The sequence below is a fragment of the Egretta garzetta genome, unplaced genomic scaffold (genome assembly GCF_000687185.1).
Source record: "Egretta garzetta isolate BGI_Z169 unplaced genomic scaffold, ASM68718v1 scaffold417, whole genome shotgun sequence".
NCBI classification, from domain to species: Eukaryota; Metazoa; Chordata; class Aves; order Pelecaniformes; family Ardeidae; genus Egretta; species Egretta garzetta.
The window spans coordinates 1,234,151-1,256,771 of NW_009260227.1; the positions used below are offsets into that span (position 1 = coordinate 1,234,151).

The 22,621-nt window shown below is 49.9% G+C and overlaps 1 protein-coding gene across 1 annotated transcript; it reads left to right on the top strand.

Annotated features, from left to right (window-relative positions):
• Positions 1-1,565: 1,565 nt before the first annotated feature.
• On the top strand, positions 1,566-21,045 carry OLFM1 (olfactomedin 1). Its single transcript, XM_009642265.2, has 5 exons — positions 1,566-1,667; positions 7,111-7,266; positions 9,741-9,960; positions 17,097-17,203; positions 20,371-21,045. Exons 1-5 carry the CDS (start codon positions 1,617-1,619, stop codon positions 21,043-21,045), a joined length of 1,209 nt encoding a protein of 402 aa, XP_009640560.1. The 5' UTR covers positions 1,566-1,616.
• The last annotated feature ends 1,576 nt before the right edge of the window (positions 21,046-22,621 follow it).

Sequence of the window (22,621 nt, forward strand, 5' to 3'; positions counted from 1 at the left end):
CCGGGGCCCCCCCCCCCCCCTCGCCCTCAGCCCAAGGGTTGCAAAGTTTCCCTGGTCGCCGCTTCGCTGTCGCTGGGCGAAGCAGCTTGGGACAGCAGGGGCGAGTCCCGCAAGGTCTCATTCGCTTCCCTGCCTTTAATCAGGACCCGTTAATGGGATGGAAAATGCAGCAGAGAAGTTGCGGTGTATTTTGGTCGTGCCGTATGTTTCCTGTCCCTGTTTTGCTGGAGGGCTGGTACGGTGCCTGGTCTTGCCACTTTGGAAATGGCTGAGAGTACCAGTCCTTCTGTCTGTCTTCCCTTAGCAGGGAAAAATGGGCACCTCTCGCCTCCAGGCTGCACGCTTGTGCCTTATAGAAGAGCTGTATTACAGCTCTGCCGTTTCGAGACGAGTATTTCATGTAGTGGTTCAGCTGATTGTGAATGAAGCTGGGATTTTTTTTTTTTTTTTTCCGTGTTACCAGGGATTATGAGACCCATTTATTTTTTTTTTTTTTTCCCCCCAGTTCTTTTAGCTAGAGAATCAAATTGTCTGTCTGTCTGCCTAGCTGTCTTTCTCGGTGTGTGTCTGTCAACATGGGTATTTGCAAGGTTATTTGTAATCTATTGAAATAGTCGAAAGAACATTTCCCTTCTGGCTGGCAAAACGGTGCTACCTTCAAAGTGATGGGAGGCTGGATTGTGATTAAATAGTGCATTTTGCAAAGTACTGTGAGATCAAAGGAAAATTAAGATCAGGGTGGTTTGGAGGGTACGAGGGGAGCTGGGGAACTTGCTGTGGTTGTGGCTGGGCTCCCTTGCCATGGTAGTGTCCTGGAAGCTCAGAGGAGACAGGGATTGTATCCTCTGGACCGCATCCCTGCTTTGCTGGCACGCTTCGCAGGGCACGGCACCGGGCTTTCACTGCCCGGCACCCGCAGAACATTTGCAGGGAAATGGATGTCTGGTGAACCTCCCCATCCCCAGGAGAGTCTGGCAGAGGAGGGGGGAAGCGTAACTCCCGGTGTCCCTTTGCTCCGGAGAGCTGATTTTCCCACTGCCAGATCTGGGAGAGCTCTGCAGAGGCACATTGATCACTGCTCAGCCCTCAGCCAGGACACTGTCTCCTCGCTGGTAGCTTGGGCGCATCCTCTCACTGTGTCAAGGAGAAGTCAAGTGCTTTGTAACGGCAGCCAGGCAGCGTGTTCCCCACCCCGACGTGCTCGGTGCCTTCCAGCATGCTACAACCCTCGCTGCTTCGTGCCTTTCCTTGTGTCCATGCTTCCCCACTTGCGCTGCCTTCTCGCTTCAGCTCTTGCTCTCCTTTTCAGACCCTTCTTTTATTTGTCCCCAATCCATATTTTTGCATTACAAGTGAATTTTGCCAGCTGGGCCCTCGGAGGAGCCTCCGTCTGCTCCCAGCACAGCTCCAGTATCTGCCACATCCATCCTGGTTCCTCCACGCAGCCCCCTCCACCTCCCACACCCCTGCCAGGCCTCCCCCCGTTTACTTAACCCGTCTTTCCCTGTGTTAATTAGGTGTTGCCTACCAACCCAGAGGAAAGCTGGCAGGTCTACAGCTCTGCCCAAGATAGCGAGGGACGTTGTATATGCACAGTGGTGGCACCTCAACAGACGATGTGCTCGCGCGATGCCAGGACAAAGCAGCTGAGACAACTATTAGAAAAGGTAATGGTTGGCCCCTTTGGGGAAAGGTGGTTTGGTTTGGCATGACATTGGGGGTAAAAGCCTGAGTGAGCTGGGCTGAGCCTTGGTTTCCAGGGAGGACGGACCCCTTGGGCCATAGCTGTCCCCATGCATGTGGTGGGGAATAATCAGCCCCAGTCGGGAGTTTAAATCTCTTAAGTGTTTCTGAGGCACAGAATAAAAGGGACCATGGCCTAAGTCAGGTTAAAACAGCTGAGATCAAAGCAACAATATTGAACCACATTGCTAAAAAGAAAAAAAAAAAAAAGTAATTTACTCATTTTTTCATTACGTTAACACATGTGGTTTCATCCTTTGATGAGCCTCAACACGATGAGAGAAGGTAGAATTAAAAACCCAAAGCCCATGCATTCCTAGTCGAGCTGATATTAAAAAGGTCGAATAAAACAGTGCAAGCTGTCGACATCAAACAGCACAGAAATGGCAGTTAGTGGTTTTCTTTCTAATGTTGACATCCACTTGATTAGTTTTTAATAGTCCGCTGTCCAAAGACATCAAAGAATCTCATTAGGGAAGCATTCCCGATAACAAGAAATTTTCCAGATAATAGATTTCATTGAAGAAATGCTGTTTCATGTGAACCCGGTGCTCCTCTCTTTAAAATAGAACTGGACTCCTGTGCTGGATATGTAATTACCCCTCATGGCCTAATGCTGTGTTGGCATGTGTGGTGCATGACAAAATAATTTTTTATCCCGCTGCTTTCAGGAATTCGATGTATTAGTCACTCCTAACGATATTAAACCTACACTTAACTGATTTTCCTATGCGATGAGGACAGTAAAGTGAGGCAGGAAACATTTAGCCCTGAAACCCTCCTTCGGTATGTCAGAGGCTTCTAAAAATAATTCCACTCAAGCTTTTATTTCTCTAAGCAATAACGGCAATCGGTCCAACAGCACATTTGTCTAAGAGGCAGCAGGCGTATTAGCAGCTGACAGGGGCGGCCGAGAGACTTTGTGTTCCCAGAACCGCTCATACGCATTAAACAAGCAGGATTTGACCCAATAGCCTGTGTTAATGGGCAGGCGAGTTGGGCGTACGAGACCTGGGATAACGCCGGTTCCCGTGCGGAGGGTGCAAGGGCTCAGTGGTTTTTCCCTTATGCAGCTCTCCGGCTGCCAGTGAATAAAGTGCGGGAGGAGCAGTATTTCAAGACGTGTTCTGGGGATATGTTACCTGCCTGCTAATCTGTCTGCATCTCACTCCTACGCTAACCTATATGAAAACCCCAAAATAAAGAATAGGCTCTTAGTGCCAGACATCTGATCTCGACGAAGGCTGAAATGATAATCCCTGTAGGAAAACGCAACTGCAGAGAAAGAGCTTCCAGCTTCCCAGGACAGATTTCAAACCTGAAAACTCCTTCCCCCATCTGACATTTTAACTCTAGCTTTGTGAGGGGAAAACTCATGTCCCCCGATTTCTCCCTGCCAGCAGATGAAGCAGCGTAACGTGTCAAAGAGGTAATTGTGTTTGGGTTTTCAAAGGAGGAGACCTGGCAGTCACCTGTGGAAATAATGAGGCGTAATAAGAAATAAGCTGCATTTGAGTGTGCGTGTATGGGTGTGTACACAAACCGATGAGAGCATCTCCAGCGACAGCCTCCGCGCAGAGGCTTCGGCAGCAGAACGTCCTTTGAGGTTCAAAGCTGCCAAGACCCCATCTACCCTCGACACATGGGCGCAGGCATATGCATAGAAACCGCAGTTCACGCTGCTCGCGAGCGAATCCTGGGCACCCCGTCAGTTTGAAGAGCAGGCGTTAAGCGAGGTAAGGGGAGCCAGGTCTGCTCGCCACCGCACAAACTGTTCAGCCCGTGTTTTGACACCGAGGTGTCTGAGCTCATCTTTGGCTGGAGCACACGGAGTCCTTCCAGCCTTATAGTGTCAGGTGCCGAGTCCAGCTCTTGGACTGCACCCAAACCAAGACCTCACCTAAATCCTGTTCATAAACAGATTATGTTTTATCTTCAAACAGATTTTAATTTTTTTTTTCTTTTTGGCCCTGTTATCTGGGAGGACTTCCTCCTCCGATGGTTAAACCATTTTTGGTTCCCTGCCAATTCTTACACTTTGCCAGCACTAATTTCCAGATTAAACAGTTCTTTTTGTTCCTTTGATATTCACTCGGAGGAGCACATAGGGAGGAAAATGACATCTCTTCTCAGCCTTCACTTTGCCTTCTACAGACCTTAGAAGATGAACTATCATGTCCTGGTCCATCATCTGAGCCCATCTCTCTGCTAATTCTTCCTACAGACCACGAAAATCTCTCTGAAGATGCCTCATGCTATTGCTGCACCAGTTTGTCTGGCTACCCAAAGCCAAAGATTCATCCCAATTCAACCCCCAAAGATGGGCTCAGAACAGCTCTTTTGAGCTGGCATGAAAGGCTGATCCACAAGGAAGCTTGAGCGGGGTTTAAACCATTGCTTTAACCATATGAATCTCACTGGGGTCATCAAGCCAATAACCGACTCTCAACTACTCTGGTTTAATTCTGAAACAACTCGGTGTCAAGCAATGACAAGAACAGCGCTGGAAATTTCGTTTGTGTCAGTTTTCTATTACTTCAAATGCTAAAATTAACTCTTTTCCCCAAGACAGTCGCAGGTATCACTCTCCCATTAGCGTGATGGAAAATGAGGTTTCATGTTGAGAGCGCGTGCTCCACCAATGGAGGCAAAAAGCATTTTAGCTGGTGTTTGAGGATAGCAGTTAGTGGGTGAACCTGAGGGAATTTGAGAAGCGGTATTCTTCGGTCTCAGTTCATTAGAGCACTTATGTACATGCTTAAGTTTAAGCTATGAACAGTCTCATTGAAATCTAATCATGTGCCAAAGCACTTTGCTGGATCAAGGGCTTAATATGCTAATGAAGGAAAACAAGTAGATCTTCAGCTGATGAAGGATGCATCACTGCCAGAGATCAGGAATGATGGAGCCTGACTTCTTACACATCTGGCCAGAATCTTGCCTGGCTGAAAACAACATGGACAACAAATCGTGAGAGTCTGGACTTGTAAAACGCATCCCCAAAATAGCACAGCAGCTAATTTTAGGCATCTCAGTTTAGAGCCATGTGAGGAGGCTCTTTTCCCCCGCAGCCAGGGGAGAGGCAGACTCCTCCAGAGGTGATTCAGAGCACAAGCCTGAGCGAGATGCTCTGATTCATTTCCTAGCGGAGTCTGTCTCTCCCTCCCGGCCATCCAAGAGGCAGCGTAAGGAGCCCCTGTAGCCTCGCTCAGCCCCCGCCGGGTCACGTACCAGCATATCATTACAAGAAATGCTCTTTTCTGATTACTTGCAGCTTGGCCTTTAATTGGGTGTAGGCATTAGTGGAATAAACGAGATCAATTTTGTACGACCCCTACAAGTCTTTCCTATTCCAACCCATTGGAATAATTCTGCAATACAGCTCAACTCAGAGGAGGGTAGACTGGATTACCAGGATAAAAATATCTGCAGACCAGTGATGCTTGTCCAAGACTTCCCTTCTCCTGCCTCGGGGTAGAGAGAGGTCTTCAAACTCCTCGGCATCCAGCCCAGGTAAATTAGCACCCAGCCGTGTCCGCTGAGAGCTCACGTACCCTGGGGGAGGCACGGCTAAATGGGAGCCACGTGGGCTTGAGCTGAGCTCAAGTTTGGTCTTTTCCTCTTCAAACCAAGAGGGTCTTGTTCTGCTCTTCCCTGCTTCTCACACCTCCCTGAACAGGTCCTTGGTGGTGGTCAGGATGGGTGCTGGTTCATCTCTGGGCAATGTGTTGGAACTCAGAGACTGAAAATAGCTTCACCTTTGCTGAGGAAGACCATTAGACCCCCGGAGCAGTTGTACTGGTTGTACAAAATGTTTCCTTGCTGTTGGCCTTTGAAATGCAGGTTGTCCATACATTTTTAATAGTTCCCTGTAATAGTTTTCTTGTCATCGTGCATAAGCAATGGGCATTTTGATCCCTTCAGAGATGTGGACGCCAAAGTTGGCATTTGACCTATGCTGGTTTCAGCAAGTAGTCTCCGAGGGCTGGCTGCGTGCGGGTGTCCCGCCGTCCCCGCGCTCTGTCACTCCAGGTAAGTCGCAGCAGCCCAGTGTCATTTGCTGGAGGCAATATTGCACTTGCACCGTTCCTTCCCCGGCTCCGCCTGTCTGCGCTTGGCTTTGGCGAGGACGGAGACGGGAGCCGATGTGGCAGCATGGGCTCTGGGAAGCGTCTCAGAGCGGATCCGCAGAGACGGTGCTGGCTCAGATTTGGGTTTTGCTCAGACGCCCACAGATGAAGAGACTTGAACCAAGATGCCTTTAGTTAGGGCCGTGATGCAGCAGCATGCTTGGATGCCTGATTCATTTTAAACACGGGCGTCATCCCTACCAATGCCGACGGTCGTATTTCTGTGGGTAATGCGGCAGGGGCACCAGTCGGGGCTGAGCCCCGTAATGTACAAACTGTGGTACAAACGCAACTGTCCCCGGTGTGAAGACCTTAAATTACACCCATTGCTTAACGCTAAATAGGTGCTTAGATGCCTGCCTAAGTCAGAGCTTCATTTACCCTCTCCTAGCCTGAAAAAGATGAGAGAAGGGAATATCTTAATAAGTCAGACGGCAGCCAACCTTCAAAATCAGGTCAGCCTAGCGATCGCTTCCCTCCCCTCCTTACACCTTCGGCTCTTTTTCTCACGACGAGCCCAGCCAAGCTTCTTGCATCATTCCTTCGGCAGGGCCAGATGGGCGCTGCGCGGGGAGCCGCGGGGATGCGGCATTGCTCTGCTAGAAAAGATGCCGACGCGGCACAACCGCACACGAGTGGGCAGGCACCAGTGGGACCCACCGGAGCGGGAGCTCCCGCGGTACTTCCCGGCGTCAAGATCCCCTCACCTTGCAGCTGGATGTGTTGTGGCAGATGCCGTATAAACAGTAGGGCTGTTGGGATAATGAAGTTTTTACTACCTGGGAGTAAAGTTTGCACTTAGGCAATCAGTAAGTGTCAGTCGCGTAGACGAAGAAATGATAATGTGCCCCTCAGCAGAAGCGTTTCTCGTAGTCGGGCTTGCTTCTGCTCGACGAAGGGCCTCTCCCCGCGCGACGGCGGGGGCCATCCCAGCCTCTGGAAGAGGCCATCGCGAGCGACGCATTTTAGCCTTGGCTACAACCCTTATTTGCATGTGTGATTGTTAAGTTATTCGCTGCAGCGCGGCAGAATAAATGTTTATGAAACCAATTTGCTCTATTTTGGAGCGTGGGGGTCATAATACTGCGAGATGCTGCTGATTAACTAGTAAATAATGCAGAGGCTGATTACCCTTTAGCTTTGTTGCCTGGGTAGGAGAAGGTCAGCGTTCGGCGTTGGGATGCCGCGCTGCTTGGGGGAGCGACAGCTTCTTAATGAGCCCCTTCTCGTTTGACAGGTGCAAAACATGTCCCAGTCGATAGAGGTGTTGGACAGGCGGACTCAAAGAGACCTACAGTACGTTGAGAAGATGGAAAACCAGATGAGGGGACTGGAATCAAAATTTAAACAAGTGGAAGAAAGCCACAAGCAGCACCTGGCGAGGCAGTTTAAGGTATGTCTGCTTTCCAAACTGCTAACAAAGCTGTGGCCAGGGATTTAGCGGGGTGCGCACGGGACTGGGACCCCGGTCCCCATCAGCTCACGGGGCCGTTGGGCTGGTCGTACACGGCGCTGGCGGCTGCCCACCCGTGCAGCCCCCTCCTATCCAAAGCACGGCCAGATCCAGGTTGCAGCATCGCATCCTCAGCGGCAATGCATTTTTCTATAGGGTAATAGCATAAATCTCCGCCTTCCCATACCCACGAACAGCCTGGGTGCCTCAAGCAGGGCAGGGTAGGATTGGTGCGTGAGAGAGGGTCTGCAGGGAGACCCCGGGGCAGCTGAGGTCAGGGTGAGGGGTGTTCCCCTCCGCCGCCAGGCAGCCCTTCCCTACGCTGTGCCCGGGACCCAATTTTCTTGGGAAAAGCCAGGAACTGGGGCTCGGTTACCATTTCTGCAGCACATGGCAGATGGCAATGGGCTGTCACCAAAGCGCTTCCCTCCTGGGGGTGGCTGTAGCAACAGGGCAAGCAATCAAACAAATCAACCCCCCCCCAAAAAAAACCCCAAAAGTACGACGATTGCAGCTGCCTTCAGGCTGGTAAACGGCACACCTCAAGGATGTGCAAATGCCCAATTTGAGAGCCAGCACCTTTGGAGGGGCTATGTGTGTTTTGTCCTGGTGTCGTACAAATGAGAAGGGATCGGCCTTTTAAATGAAGCTGCCATTGCGAGCGATGGTCGGACTTTCAAGAACTTGATTGAGAGCAAATGAAATTGCCCAAAAAGGCCTGTCAGCAATATTTGGAACGTGAAATTTTCATAATGTTGTGGATTAATAGATATAAAAAAACTAATTGAGACAATTTCTAGTGAAATTTGGGGACATTTCTGATCAGGCACCCAGCTGATTCCCATCCTCATATCCAGGCAGCTGCCCAGCTGGCTGGTGTTTTAAAGCAGATTTTTTTTTAAGGGATATGTTAAATACTGAAGTACCAAGGTTACATCGTAAAAAGCTGGGAAGAAGGTTCTTAAAACTTTTCACCAACTCCACCCCCTCCGCTCCCTATGTCCAGTTTCTGCAGGACCCTAAGCTTAGCTCCGCGCTCCGCGCAGAAGGACCATCTTTCTGATTTAAACATGAGTTTGGTTTTTCTTTTTTATTCCCCTTTTTTCTTTTTCCCCCCTCCATTCTGATGAGTTTAATCCTCCCCATTGCCTGCCAGGGAGCTTGCACCGGGAAGTGCAAGTAAATAAGAAAAGAAATATATTCCCCACATGCAAACCGCAGGAGGGAAAAGCCTCTTGACTTTAAATAGGAGGGGATGGGAAGGAGAGAAATGAGGCTGAGAACCAATTTCTGATCCCATTCACCACCGAGCTGCTGCAGCAGCAGCCAGATGTCACGGCCCTGAGCGCTGTGAACTTGGCCACCGTGCAGTAGTTTAAGCAGCACCAGGTACGCTGTGTGTGCTACCATGCTTCATTAACGGGTAGGTGCATGCATATTTATGTCTACTCATTAGCTGCTGGAGCAAAGCATCTTTAACAAAATGCTGCATACCGTGCCTTTAAACGAGGCCTTCATTTAATTTAAGGGGAGAAAAAAAAAAAAAAAAAAAAGTCTTCGTTTCTGCAAAATAAATTTGATAATGGCTTTGATTTTTATGTTCTTTATAGCATGCCTAAAAACAGTAAGGAATTTTTGTGTAATTTGCTGCCAAAGCACCATTTTAAATAACAGCCACAGCATTTTGTTTCTGCTAATGCCAGCATTAAAATGTGAGTGGTTTGGAGCTTTTGTGGTTTTATTTTTTTTTTTTTTTCTCTTTAGTTCCGTAAGAGTCTTTGTCTATGAATGGCTATCTATATAAGGCAGGTTAGTGAGCTAGATCCTCAACAGTATTTCATTTTCTTGCTTACAGGGCTAACTTAAAAGCAAGTTTTTTCAATGCTGCAGTGACTGAAGAAGCAGTTCACTCCCATGTAACCATGAAAAGAGGGCCACAGAGCATTTTGCACCATGCATTTATTTTTTTGATTATTTTCCAAATTAGCACCATATCTCACTAAGGAACCTTGAACCACACAACCGAGATCTTCCTTTGCATGCAATTGTAGATGCATTTCATGAATAGTTTGAAACCCTTGTCAATGCATATATATATTATTTTATTTTACTTTTTGGAAAGAAAAAAAAAAAAAAGAACTCTTTGTGTATGTGATCTGAAGCATGTAACCCTAAGATGTTGCATTCTAAAAATGACAAATAAAGGCCTTTCCCAAATATTTTGGTGTTCTGCAGCCTGTTTAATATGTTCTTTCCAATACATCATTTGGACCAAAATAATAATTAAAATAATTTTAATGATAATAATTGTGGGATATGAACATTGCACTCACGTAGGAAGCAACCAGATCAAGGCAGAGTGTTGCAGATTTTTGCACGCATAGCACTGAACCAAGCTTATTTTAACCTTGCAGGCAATAAAAGCGAAAATGGAGGAACTTAGGCCTTTGATACCAGTGTTGGAAGAGTACAAAGCCGATGCAAAATTGGTATTGCAGTTTAAAGAGGAGGTCCAGAATCTGACGTCAGTTCTAAACGAACTCCAGGAAGAGATTGGCGCCTATGACTACGAAGAGCTTCAGAACAGAGTGTCAAATCTTGAAGAAAGGCTTCGTGCATGCATGCAAAAATTAGGTAGGCTCAGACCAACATGGTGGCACTGGCTCAACACCATCGATGTTAAACCACGCATCCCGCCTGGAGGCAGAGATGCTAGGCTGGACATCTCCTTGTGCCTGGCCTGGCTGTAAGAGATGAGCTCGCCCAGCCAGGTTTGATCCTGTAAATATTTATGCTATAAGTAACATTAATCTTGGGAGTAGTCCTGGCTGAGGATTACTTGCATGAGCAATGTTGCTCATGGCGTGAGTGCTTCAGGATCGGGCCCTTTACCTAGGCATGTGACTTTTTGCAGCGTTTGCATAAGTGGACGGTGAAATGCTGTAAATGCGTGGCCTATTGCAAACAACGCTTATGCAAAGCAAACACATGCACCCCTTTTGCTTATGCATCAATGTCCAATCTTTTTGCTAACCGGACCTGGCACATCCGCAAAGGTCTCTGCGCACCGCTTGAAGCAGCGCGCGCGCGCGCGGGGGGGTGTGCAGGCTGTGACTCAGTTTCCCCTCTTTCCTTTCCTTTTGCATCTTGCAAATCCCCGTTGAGAAGAGCATGACGTAGCTGGTGCGGGTTCGCGGTTTGGGCCGGACTATGCCCCGTGCAGGATATAAATCCCACCCATCTCTGCCGTTCCCCGAGGGAGCAGGGAGGCCCTTCCATCAGGCCGAGCAACCAGCGATGCTGAAACATGAGAGATGCATCTGTCATCTCATTTGGAGAGCATTAATTGACTGCAACCTGTGGGTCTCTTGTGGGGAGACACAGCCATAGCTAAGCCCAGCATCTGACCCCAAATGGGGCGGGGGGGGAGAAGGGGGGAAGGAGGGCGCTGCCTTCCGCAGCTGCAAGACATCTCCCCACTGTTTGTTGGCCTAGCTCTGACTTGATTTAATTTCTACTTACATTATTGACTTTCTTGTTAAGCAATTTAGATAATCTAAACACATTAACTGCTCTGCAGTCTATTTTGGTAGCACATATGAAATTACACTCTCAGGTAACTCCATGGAAGATCAGATCTCTTCTGAGCACTTTATATCCTTGGTAAGGTAATGCTTTGTTTCTCTCTTGTCTCTGCTAGTGGGATTGCTTTGGCTCGGTTCTAGATGCCTCCACACTTCTGTAAGCAGCCGCCTCTCCTGCATTCCCCCCCCCATTTCCATCCTGTCCTCTGTTACCTTGTACGTCCCTTATAAGCTACCTCACATTCAAAATCTCAGAGAGGAAAGTGGTTTTTCCCCATGAGCCTGGATGCTCAGAGGTATTTGAAGTACGAGCGTGCAGTGAGTCCCGCACGGAGAGACCCCCGGGCAGCAGCTGTAACCCCCCCGGCTGAATGAGAGGGCAGAGCCTGATTCCTCATTTACTAACGAGCGCTGATGTGCCCAGGTTTGGCTCAGGGGCAGAACGGGCGAGTGGGGCCATCGCTTTCTGCACGGTGTCTGCGGTCCCTCTCCTCGCCCCGTGATGGTCACGGGGAAGGCAGCAGGGTTGGGGGATGGCAGGGAGGTTCCGACCTTGCCCTCACCCACTTGATTTTCACCCTGAAAGCTTAACGGGGACGGAAATGATCGATGTTACGATGACTTGGTGCTTTCTGTGTTAGCAGTACCTAATACCTGGAGCTTTATCACATGGGGACTGTACCAACATCTCAGGAGTGACAGTCCTGCGGTGGGTAAGATAAGAAGGGCTTGGGAGGGGGCACAGGAGTGTCCGGTTGACCAAGGTCACACAGGGAACCCCCCAGCAGCCCCATGCCACCAGCACAGGGCAGCTCTGCCCTGCAAACATCTTTTCTCATTCCTCCCCACCAAAGGCAGAGGTGGGTGTGATGAGAGGAGGTGGTGATCCACTTGCTGCATCCGTAGCCTTCAGCCCATCTCTTGAAGATGAGGAGGAGCTATGAGTGATAGGGAGAGGGAACCGCAGCAGGACCAGGGATTTGACTCTGGGCTGTAGAAGTACTTTCCCAGGGATTTTTCTTTAAACAAAACCATCCTGGACCCCACAGCCCCTCTCTAGCTGGCCTCAGTGGAGCTGCCTGGTCCTGGCTGACTCCACCAGGACCAGGGAAGCTGTGATGATCCTCCCGCAGACCCCAGGCAGGCTTTAAGAAGTAGCTCCCAAACCATTCAGGGCTCCCAAAAAAATACAGTTTGCTCTTGGACCATTAGCCTCATCTGCTCCGGGCCATGTCCCAACTCATTACCTCCCCCCTCATGCTTCTAGATGTCTTCCAGCTGGGACATCTACCCCAGGCGAGCCCAGGTAAGACTGAGGCAGCTAGGATGGCGAGCTCCTGCAGGCAACTTTTTCTAGAAAGTTTTGAGGGCTTTTTGGAATCTCTTTGAGGCTTTATTTGGGCTTCTTGGCTGTGCCTCGTCTTTCTCCTCTTGCTCTCTCTGTGACCGTGGGGTCGGGGCAGTTTTTCTGCCTGGGTGCTCGCGGAGACGGACGCTGAGTTTTGCAAGGGTTCACCCAAGAGGGTTTGCTTGCTTGCCGGGGAGGGTGATTTATTTGGTCTCTTAACAGCAAACAGCATGGATTGAATTTCCAATGTTTTTTATTGCTCCGGAGTGTAAACCAGTGAAAATGGTAGTTAATTGAGTTAAATTCGGATAACAACCTCGCAGACGCTTTGCTGCCACATGATGAGGCCCTGTTTGCTGAGGATTGCTGTTTGCTGCAAATTATCTGCTCAGAGGGATTCACTGACGTTCCAAGGGGCACATTTTAGCTTGATTTGCTCCTGCAGGGGCCAGCGATGCTGCTCACCTTGTGTGTGTTCTCTTGCTAGAGCTGGGATACGGCTTAGGGTGCCCAGGGCAGGATCAGGGAGCTGCCACAACCAGCACGGGGCAAGGGAAGGGGGGGATATGCCATGGTCCCATCCAGTTCCCATCTCCCCATCCTCTGGGAAGCGCTGATGCTCGGCAGTGCGGCAGCATTTTCCTTAGATGAGGTTCTGTTTTGCGTTTTGGGTTTCCTAAGCGTTATTGATGGATCAATAGTGAAAACACTTCTTGACCCTGGCGTGTGTGTGAAGGAAAAAAAAAATCAATAATGGCACGTTCAATCTGTTACTCTGTTTACACTCTTAAAGATCACTATTTATACAGGGATTTTAACGTTTCCATTAATGTTCCTAAGAGGAACCTTGGAGGAGTGGAGAGGTTGCCACTGCTTGATTCGAGGGGGAATTCATCTCTGCTGCGCTCCGCAGGCTCACGTTTGCTTGATAGCATGAGCTTTCCCTGAGTCTTGCAAAAAATCCCAGCCCACAATCCCAGTGCAGAGATGGGGACAGAGCCCTGCCAGCCTGTCCCAGGTATTTTTGGGATGGGGGGCTCCCGGCTGGGTAACCGAGGTGAGGGCAGGACACGACCCAACCGCTGCAGCCCCGTCCCTGCTGCGGAGGGCTGGGACTGGGATGGGGGGGGATCAGACCTTGGCTTCATGGGAAGCCCAAGCTGGGAAGGCGCTCGGCTGTAGCAGCAGCAGCCTGAGCAGAACCCTGGAGTCCAGAAGGAGTTGGTGCTGGTGTCGGCGCGGTGGCTGCGTTGGTGGATGAATTGCTGCTGAGCTGCAAACACCGCTTGTGGGCTGGATCTTTGGAGAAATACGGAGCGGGGGTGTTAGTATCCTGGGAGGATGGTAGCAGTCGTTGTAAGTGGCTGGAGGAAAGCGTGTCTTCTCCTGCTGGGAAGTTCCTTGTGCGGCTAGAGGAAGGGGCTGTGTGCGTGGAGGTGGCGTTCCGCTGCTGCTCTGCCGAGCTGCAGCAGGGCAGGTCGGAGGCGGTGGGCCGGGGCAGCCTGGAGCATCACTCGGGAAGAGGCTGATTTGTGCTGTTTTCCAGGAACAGGGACATGCAGGTGCCCGTGGAGGGGGAGAAGTGCTGGGGAACTGGACTGAAAGCAGATCCGCTATGCACACCCCAAAAGCTGCTGCTCGCAGGCTTCTCCTGTGCCCTGGACTCATGGATGGGCACCAGGTCATGCTTTCCTGTTGCACATTCATCCCTGAGTGACTTGAAATGCCTGTAGCATCCCACGCTCCCTGCTGTCCCAAAGGGAGAGCAGGTACGCTGCGAAAGGCTCAGCACCCATGGGTGCTGGGCTGCTCGGGGCAGGAGGGCTTTGCTAGGCAGTGAAGCAGCAGCTTTAGGGCAATCACAGCCAGGGCTTAAAAATGCAAGTCAGTAGAGTCTGATAGAGGAAGGACTTGGATGTTGGGTGCCTGGGGCTCTTGCCCCAGCTCTGCTCCCAACCCACTGCCCCATGCCCAGCTCCTCAGCTGCAGAGGGGAGCACTGCTGAGGCTGGTGGGTGCTGTGGGTGGGTGCTTCGGGGCGCTGCAGGCTGCCGCTTCGTGCCGGAGCACAGGGAGACACACGAATGCTGTCTGGTGAGCTACTGCTCCCATTTGAGCTACAACACGTCCAAGGGAAGCCGTAGAGGACAGAGTCCCCTCTGTCCCCAGTAATCATCCTGCTTTTAATGATTGCTGGCCCCACAGAAGGGGGAAGGAAAGCCGATGGCGTTAGGAGTGTGGGGTGCTGTGTCGTTGGCCGTCCTGGGGTGGTAAGCCCACGAGGGACGTAGCTGACTGGGGGCCTTAAAGCGGTTGGTTCCAGGATCCTTCTGGAACCTTCCCCCTAGCATCTGGGTGCCTACGATAGATTTACACCAAGAAATAAAACACCTTGCCCTGTGTAAGAGCAACCCTCTTGCATTGCTGAAGAGCTGTTGTGAATGTGCCTCCAGCTAAACGCGTGTGAGATGTAGCCTCACTATTTGCAAACAACACTGGTTTACCCTTATCAGCTGCTGCTGGGATTTTTTTTTTTTAAAACTTTTTTTTCTTTTTTTTTAATCAATGAGCTTTTGTACAACCTTTCTCTCCAGGGAAATGGAAGGAAAGAGATAAAGTGACAGCACTGTAGGGCTGTGATAATGGAAGGCAGCGTTGAGCAGATCTGTGATTAGAGGAAGGCTGGTCCTCTGCAAGGGGAATTTGCAAGCCATTAAGCATTTATTATTTTAACCCGTTGCATCCCTTTGTCAATACCTTGCTCTCCTCCTGAGCTGAGAGGTTTTGAATCCGTCAGACAGGCAGGAGGACAAATTCCTTTATACTGTGTCTCAGTGAGGCCACGAAGGCTCGCTGCTTTTTGGTGGGATCTCTCTTTATCGTTATCTATGGTGGGAAGACTCATGGTCCCCTTGGCCATGTCATGCTGGCGCATACCAAGAATCTCTTCATCTATTTTATGTCCCGTTGCCCGCAGCTCAGAGCTGAGGTAGGTGGATGTGTCCTGTGGCTGTAATCAGGAATATAAAGGGGCAGATGAGAACAGGCTAAGGAGAGAGGCAGCTGAGAGATATTTCAGAGTGCACGTACTGAAAACATTCGCGGTCAGGTTGGACAGGGCTCTGAGCAACCTGATGGAGTTGAAGATGTCCCTGCTCTTTGCAGGGGGGTTGGACTAGATGGCCTTTAATGGTGCTTTCTAGCCCAAACCATTCTGTGATTCTGCTTGGTAAGTCTAAGCAGAAGGACTTTGTCCTAAGCTGGCAGAGCTCCATACGTGTTTCAGCAGCACCTCCACAGGCTCCCACCTGCGGCCTCAGCCCCGGGTACCCCACACCGAGCAGCGGAGCCATTCGTACTGCAGTGCAGCTGCAGCTCAGCCTGCAAACCCAGCACCCGGGCCGCCGCTCCATCCCAGCACCGCCACCTTCCCCTTCCCCACCCTGCCAGAGGCTTCCACATCGAAAAGGAGAGGTCAGGAGACACCTTCTGAACTTCAGGTTGCAGCTGTTCCCCTAGTGCCGCTGACCAAGCCTTGCTCAGGAGATGCTGCTGCAGGTCCAGTGAATGTGTCTGGGTTTTAAATGAGTGCTCCCGTAGCGACAGACCATCCAACACCGGCCCCCAGTCCCTCCTGCGGCATCTTTGTCTCTTCGCCTGTCGTTCCTTAGGGCACGTATGCTAAAACGCTGCCCTTACAGGAGACCAGAATGGCAGCTTTGCTGAAATTTGGGGATGTCATTGGAAACAGGGACTCAGCATGTGGCTGCACCTTCGATGCTGAGGCTGTAGCATTGCAGGCATCTATTTGTGGGGGTCCCCGGAGGGATGCTGGGTTCGGTGTCAGGGGGCCAGAACCATGGAAGGGGAACAAGCTGCTGGTGCAGTGAGTTGGGGGGAGAGTTGCCACTGCTTCACCTTGTGTTTAGGGCTTAAAAACACAGCCAGGCACTTAGCTGGGCTGGCAAATGTGCTGACAAGCCCACTGAATTCAGTGGCATGAAATCAACAGTGTGGAGTACCTAAATATGCTTCAAAACCTGGCTCACAGCACTATGCGGGTGCACGTCCCTGTTGTGATGCTGCTGAGTCTGGGCAGGATGCCCGGGGCAGCTCCCGAGGGGCCCGTGGGACACCCCACCTCCTGCCTCCCATCCCGCTGCATTTGGGTTCCTCTCCCAGCGCTGGCAAAGCCCAGGCTGGCAGAGAAGATGGGAGGAGGCTGGTGAATTCCTTACTGTCTCCTAAGTGTGCAGACATGATAGGGAGCAGAGAAGGTGGCTGGTAGAAGCCAGCAAATGGTCTTTGCAGGGAAGAGATTGATATTGAATATAATTTCCCACTTTTTTTTTTTTTTCTTTCCTCCTTTGCATAACCTGTAACAAATGCATGTTTCCAGCAGGGCTGGAATGGACGCGGCTCTCTTTTTATCTTGGCTGCCCCCACTCTATTACAGCAGAAATGAGCAGAGCCATTCAGCTAATTTCTCTACCTGGCTGCTTGACCCTGGCCAGCTCTTCCCATTTTCTACGCTGCGACATTAGCAGCAGGGCTGGCTCGCGAAGGCTTGTTTTCCTGGGGGCAGTGTGGTAGGGACGATGGGTATTAAGAGGCATGAAACAATCAAAAGCATCCAACAGTTGTTCTTGGCCTAATTACCTCTAATTAAATAAAACCAGAGCCGTCCATCAGTGGGGGGAGAGCAGTGGGCGGTGTGGGTGGTGGCCGGTGCCGGTGGCCCTCACTGGGGCTTCGGGGCTGGCTGGCAAAGACCCAACCGCCCAGCAAGCCTGGGCCATGGTCTGACGTGGTGCTCACCAGCCTTGCACTCTTTTTCAGCTTGTGGCAAGCTGACAGGAATAAGTGACCCAATCACAATTAAAACCTCGGGGTCCAGGTTCGGATCGTGGATGACGGACCCTCTCGCTCCCGAGGGAGAGAACAAGGTAAGACCGCGACAGCTTCATCCCTGCGTTCCCACCTCCACCGGCACGGCTGAGATCACTGAAAACTCATTGCATCCAAGCACCGAAGCCTGGGTTGTGCCCTGTGGAAGGTCCTAATTCATCTCACGGGGCTCTGCGGGCCTCCTCTGCAGTGGGGGGGGTGGGGTGCTGAGCATCCCACGGGGAGGGAGCTGAGCAGCCCCGCACTTGGTCCCTTCCCAGGGCAGGTGAAACTCACTGCAGTGATGAGCATGCATGGTCTCGGAAGTGTCACCATGAGGTCTGTGCCCCCTGCAGGAGGGAAAAATCAAATATTGGGTTTCTCGTCTGGGTTTGGCAGCCAGGAGGGAGCTGGGGCCGAGCAGAGGGACCCGTGATCCTGGTCCCTGCTGCTCTTCTGCTGCCAGCACCTCCGATAATGTCATCTGACTGCATTTGTCCTTCGTCCTCCACCTTCATTGTTGTGAGGAATTAACTGACTGCAGCCAGAGAGAGATTTGTTTTGCTTTGTTTTGGTCTTTTTTTTTTTTTTTTTTCCCCATTCAGACCATTCAATTTTGATCCCAAGGAGGTAGGAGGCCAATAACTGGCTGAAAATCAATCCAGGCTTCCCATGACTGATGGAATGGAAAATATCTCAAGTGTTTGTTGAGGATTTGCAGGCAGCAAAACAAAACAAAAACCACAGAGCTTGGCTGCATGGTAATTCCCTCCTGCATGCCGCATCCTTCATCAAAGGATGAAGGCACCAGCTCAGGCTGTATCAGGGCAGCTATTTTGAGAGCTCTGCCCTGCAAGCAGCTTTCTGTAGCTAAGAGGGACAAGGGCTGCTCTGGAGAAGCCACCCCTGGGGTGGCTCCTTTTGCCCACGGATGGCCAACAACAAAGCAGCAGTGACTTGAGATGTCAGGCGCTTTCCCTCCAGCAGCCAACTGGTTGGCACTGGTTTCCCAATACGACACCTCCATATGTTACAGTTATTAAACAAAATTTCACCTGTACCTGGTAAGATCCTAATGATGAAGTGAGATGGGAAGACTTGACCCACATCACATCTTGTTTTGCTCAAGAGAGGGGATGGAGTTGTGCCCTTCAGGCTGTGTCTGCTGCATCCCTCAGCACTAATGTGATTTATACATCTGTGTAGGAAGAGTCAGGCCTGTTGCAGCTGGAGCTGGTTGATCAAATGCTGAAGATCTTTCCATGTCTTCAGAGAGTTTTGTCTCAAACCAGTGTTTTTTAATATTTTTTTTTTCCCCCATGTCTTTTCCTACAGTGTATTTTTGTCACGAGAGTAGACAAGCAGTTTTTTCTGGACCGTAGCTCAAGCTTCACAAGCGTGTATGTGTATATAATGTATAGATCTGCTGTGAGTTTAATTAGAAACACACAATTAAGTGAACTTCCTTGCCTGCCCAGCAGAGTGGGAAGCTGGGGATGGGGAGAGATGGGCAGTTTCTCATATCCACCTTACGTTGCCAGGCCCCAGGAGGTGCTTGGTGTTCGTGTGGTCATTTGTTCACGTCACCAAATCGTTGAACACAACTGGGGAAGATTGCAAGTCCTGCAGGAGTAGCCCAGCGGCGAGGCAGCAGATGGATGCTGAGCGCTGGGGTTGATGTCTATTGGCAGGAGAAGGTTGCTCAAAGCCAGCCGGTGCAATGAGACGTTGCTATCCATCAATCTCTGCTTCTCCAAAGCATGAAACGCTGTTGGGTCCCCCACCTTGCCTGATGACATGGGGTTCTGCTCTTTGTCCCTCTAAAAACTGAGCACAACGCATTGCCACGTGTAATTTTTTAATACCAAATAATGAAACGGGAGCAGCGGAGAGGCAATCAGTTTTTTGGGTTGGGGTTTGATTTTTTTTGGTAATTTCCCAAGCTGGTTGAGTTGAAGGCAAGCATTTCATTAAGCGAGGAATGCTCTCCAGCACCGTGGCTGGCAGCAGAAGCTCTCCCAGGCTGCGGGCACTTCTCTGCCGTGGGCTCAGGGCCGTGTGTGGATTTTCCCTGGTGCTCTTTGCAGCCATCCTCAAGCCCACAGTGGAGGTGGGAAGGTCGGAGCCGTTTGCCACCCATTTGTTCCCCACCCCTGAAGTGTTTCCCGGGAGGTAACGCCGGAGAGCTGAAGTGCCCTACAAAGGTTTTGCAGACCCCACTTGGCCTTTCAAATCCAGCAGCCAAAAGCAGTTGGCATGCACGTGCCGTGTGTAAATGTTTGTCTGCTCTTCTAAGGGGCCCTGGAGACAGCTGTATGGCAGGGACGGTGCCACCAGATTCTTCAAGGGGGTTGCAAAAGAAGTTTGCGCTACAACATTACCCAAATCTGCATCCTTAGAGGCTTCCTTCTTGCTATTTAATTTACTTTTTCTCCTTCCTAAACAGTTTCTCCAGAAAGCAGCTGCATGCAGAAAATCACTGGCTGGATTTTTCTTCTTGATATTAACTGCACAGCTTTGTCATTTGCCTCAGAATTGGTTTCATATGACAACAGTTGTTTGGTTTTTTTTTAAGGAGTCTAGACAGTGTCCCTAGTGAACTGGCACTTAAACGATGATCTAAAATCTCTCCCCCATCCACCGATAGCAAAGATTTTGATGCCTTTGTCTCTTAGATTTTAGCAGCCTTGGTTTCAGCTTTTGATGCAGAACTGTATGATTTTTAAACCAATATGGACTTTGCCTGAACTTCCTTCGCAACAAGCGATCGCATCCATCGTTTCTGCATGCTGAATTAATGGAGTTCTGCCCAGCAGCTGGGATCATTTACTGAGCGCTACCACGATGGGGCTTTATGGGAAGCAAAAGCAGTATCAACGTAATCTGCTGGGTTTAGCCAGAGAAAAGATGCTAATTGCCCTCCGGAAGGGCAGCGTCCATCACACAGCGCTCCCAGGGAACCGCTTCAGCTCCCATGGTCCTGGGGAGATACCAGGTTACCCCCCAGGAAAGCTTTGCTATTCAGTTGCTTTCTTGGCTGATTTGGGGTTCCACAAATGGGGTTTATTTCTGGGCGTAAGTGGCGGGCGTTGGACACGTCATTTTCCAGCGGGTTGGATTCCTTGCTCCGGATTTCGCTCCCGGCTCAGTTTCTAGGGTGATGTGCAAAGGGCTCAGCCGAGTCTCTGCTGTTTTCTAACCCCATGTGTTTCTGTTGCTCACCCAGGTCTGGTACATGGACAGCTACCACAACAACCGCTTCGTCCGTGAATATAAATCCATGGCAGATTTCATGAATACTGACAATTTTACCTCCCACCGTCTCCCTCACCCATGGTCGGGCACTGGTCAAGTGGTCTACAATGGCTCTATCTATTTCAATAAATACCAAAGCCACATAATTATCAGGTTTGACTTGAAAACAGAGACCATTCTCAAGACTCGCAGCCTGGATTATGCCGGCTACAACAACATGTACCACTACGCCTGGGGTGGCCACTCGGACATTGACCTCATGGTGGATGAGAACGGGCTGTGGGCCGTCTACGCCACCAACCAGAATGCCGGCAACATCGTCATCAGCAAGTTGGACCCCAACACCCTGCAGAGCCTCCAGACCTGGAACACCAGCTACCCGAAACGCAGCGCCGGGGAGGCTTTCATCATCTGCGGCACGCTCTACGTCACCAACGGCTACTCGGGAGGTACCAAGGTGCACTATGCCTACCAGACCAATGCCTCCACCTACGAGTACATCGACATCCCCTTCCAAAACAAGTACTCGCACATTTCCATGTTGGACTACAACCCCAAGGATCGGGCCCTCTATGCCTGGAACAACGGGCACCAAATACTTTACAATGTCACCCTCTTCCACGTCATCAGGTCTGACGAGTTGTAGTCCATCCTTGTTTAGAAACTGATTTAGAAAAAAACAAAAAAAACAGAAAAGGAAAAAAAGGGAGAAATGAATTTAAAAAAAAAAAAATGCTAATATCAAGGAAACACACTTTAAATGAGTAAATATATAAGCAGCTGCCAAAATTAAGACCAACGTCATGGAGGATTCTTCAGCATAAACCTGTCAGATCAGCATTACCTCTACATTTCTAGAAGTCTGGCCCGGTGTTATAGACTCACAGATAACCATGTACTTGCAGCTGGAACTGCACTTAAAGAACCACTTGCGTTTTGGGTTTTGTTTTGTTTCTGTTCCGATAGCAAACCTATAGTACATACTAAAGCAGTAAGGCAATGACTGTTGAAAGTTTATCCTTGGGAGACGCGCTCTCTTCTGTGTGTGGGTTGCATGGACATTTTTCCCGACATCGCGGTCAGCTGTGATGGATGCGTGAGGTGTATTTCTAAGCAGACGAAGCTGACCCGTGAGGAGCTCTCGCTGTCTGAACCAGACCTATCACAGGTTAGTTTTCTTCGCCTTCCATTGCAGCTACTGTCTCTCAACTGTGTTCTTGTCACTTAGATTAACTGTGCTGAGACCCGAAGTAGCTCATGGATCTGTGTCTTAGTAACTATTAAACACGATGGTTGAAGTATGTATTATGAACAAAGTTGTTGTACCCATATTGTTTGAACTTATGTATTCAGCAAATATATTGTATAATGTATGTCTGTTATTTACCAGAGGTGGCAAAACTTTGTATGTCCAGTTTATGCAATGAATGTTGTAAATGCATTGATGTAGTTTGGGTTAATAAATGATGGTTTTGTTTCTAAAAAGAAAAAACAAGATCAGTGTTCACCCTGATACACAGATAACCGATTTCATGTTGATAACTACAAGAATATTCTCTTACTGTTATACTATCTACATAGCATTATGGTGGTTGGAAATCGCTTCTGTGGAAACTCTGTGGCATCAGATTCCCACGGGAAGCCCTGTTTATGGAAGTGTGAAGGTAATTCATTTTTTTTTAAGAGGAAAACTTTGTACTATCCACAGTTATCTAAGGAACAATAAAAATATTAGGAGACTTCCCTGCTTTGTTTATTGTCTTCCCTGTACAAGTGGCCAAGCGTAGGGGAGGGGTAACAGGAATTATTGTGGGGTTTTTTGGGTGATTGTTGAGTGAGCGCCCTGACTCCCCTTATGTCTTGAATGGACAGGCACCCAATGGGTGCTGGGAGCCAGAGGAGCTCAGCCTCCTCCATCCCGGGGCTGGCAGCAGAGCGGGGTCGGGGGGTGACAGCGTTTGATATCAGCGCTACGGCAGGAGAAAATCGTGTCGTCTGTCAGGTTCAACGGAGCTGGAGACACGGTGCCTCAGACTGCCTGGTGCAATTGGATCATTTTTCCCTCTCGGATGCTTCGAGTGCTTCTCATCCTGAATTTGCTATAGTCTTACGCCAGTAAAAATCTTCCGTTTAACACAGCTAGCACGGCGATGCTGCTTATAACAAGCAGCTGTTACTGCTGGGGCCTGAGCACTCAACGCAATCATTCCTCTTGGTTTTGC

Bases quoted from the DNA above. Each gene is read 5' to 3' on its own strand.
- OLFM1 (XM_009642265.2), top strand. From the start codon at position 1,617: ATGTGCTCGCGCGATGCCAGGACAAAGCAGCTGAGACAACTATTAGAA. The intron at 7,267-9,740 runs GTATGTCTGCTT...TTAACCTTGCAG, and splicing joins ACCTGGCGAGGCAGTTTAAG to GCAATAAAAGCGAAAATGGA. The intron at 17,204-20,370 runs GTAAGACCGCGA...TTGCTCACCCAG, and splicing joins CTCCCGAGGGAGAGAACAAG to GTCTGGTACATGGACAGCTA.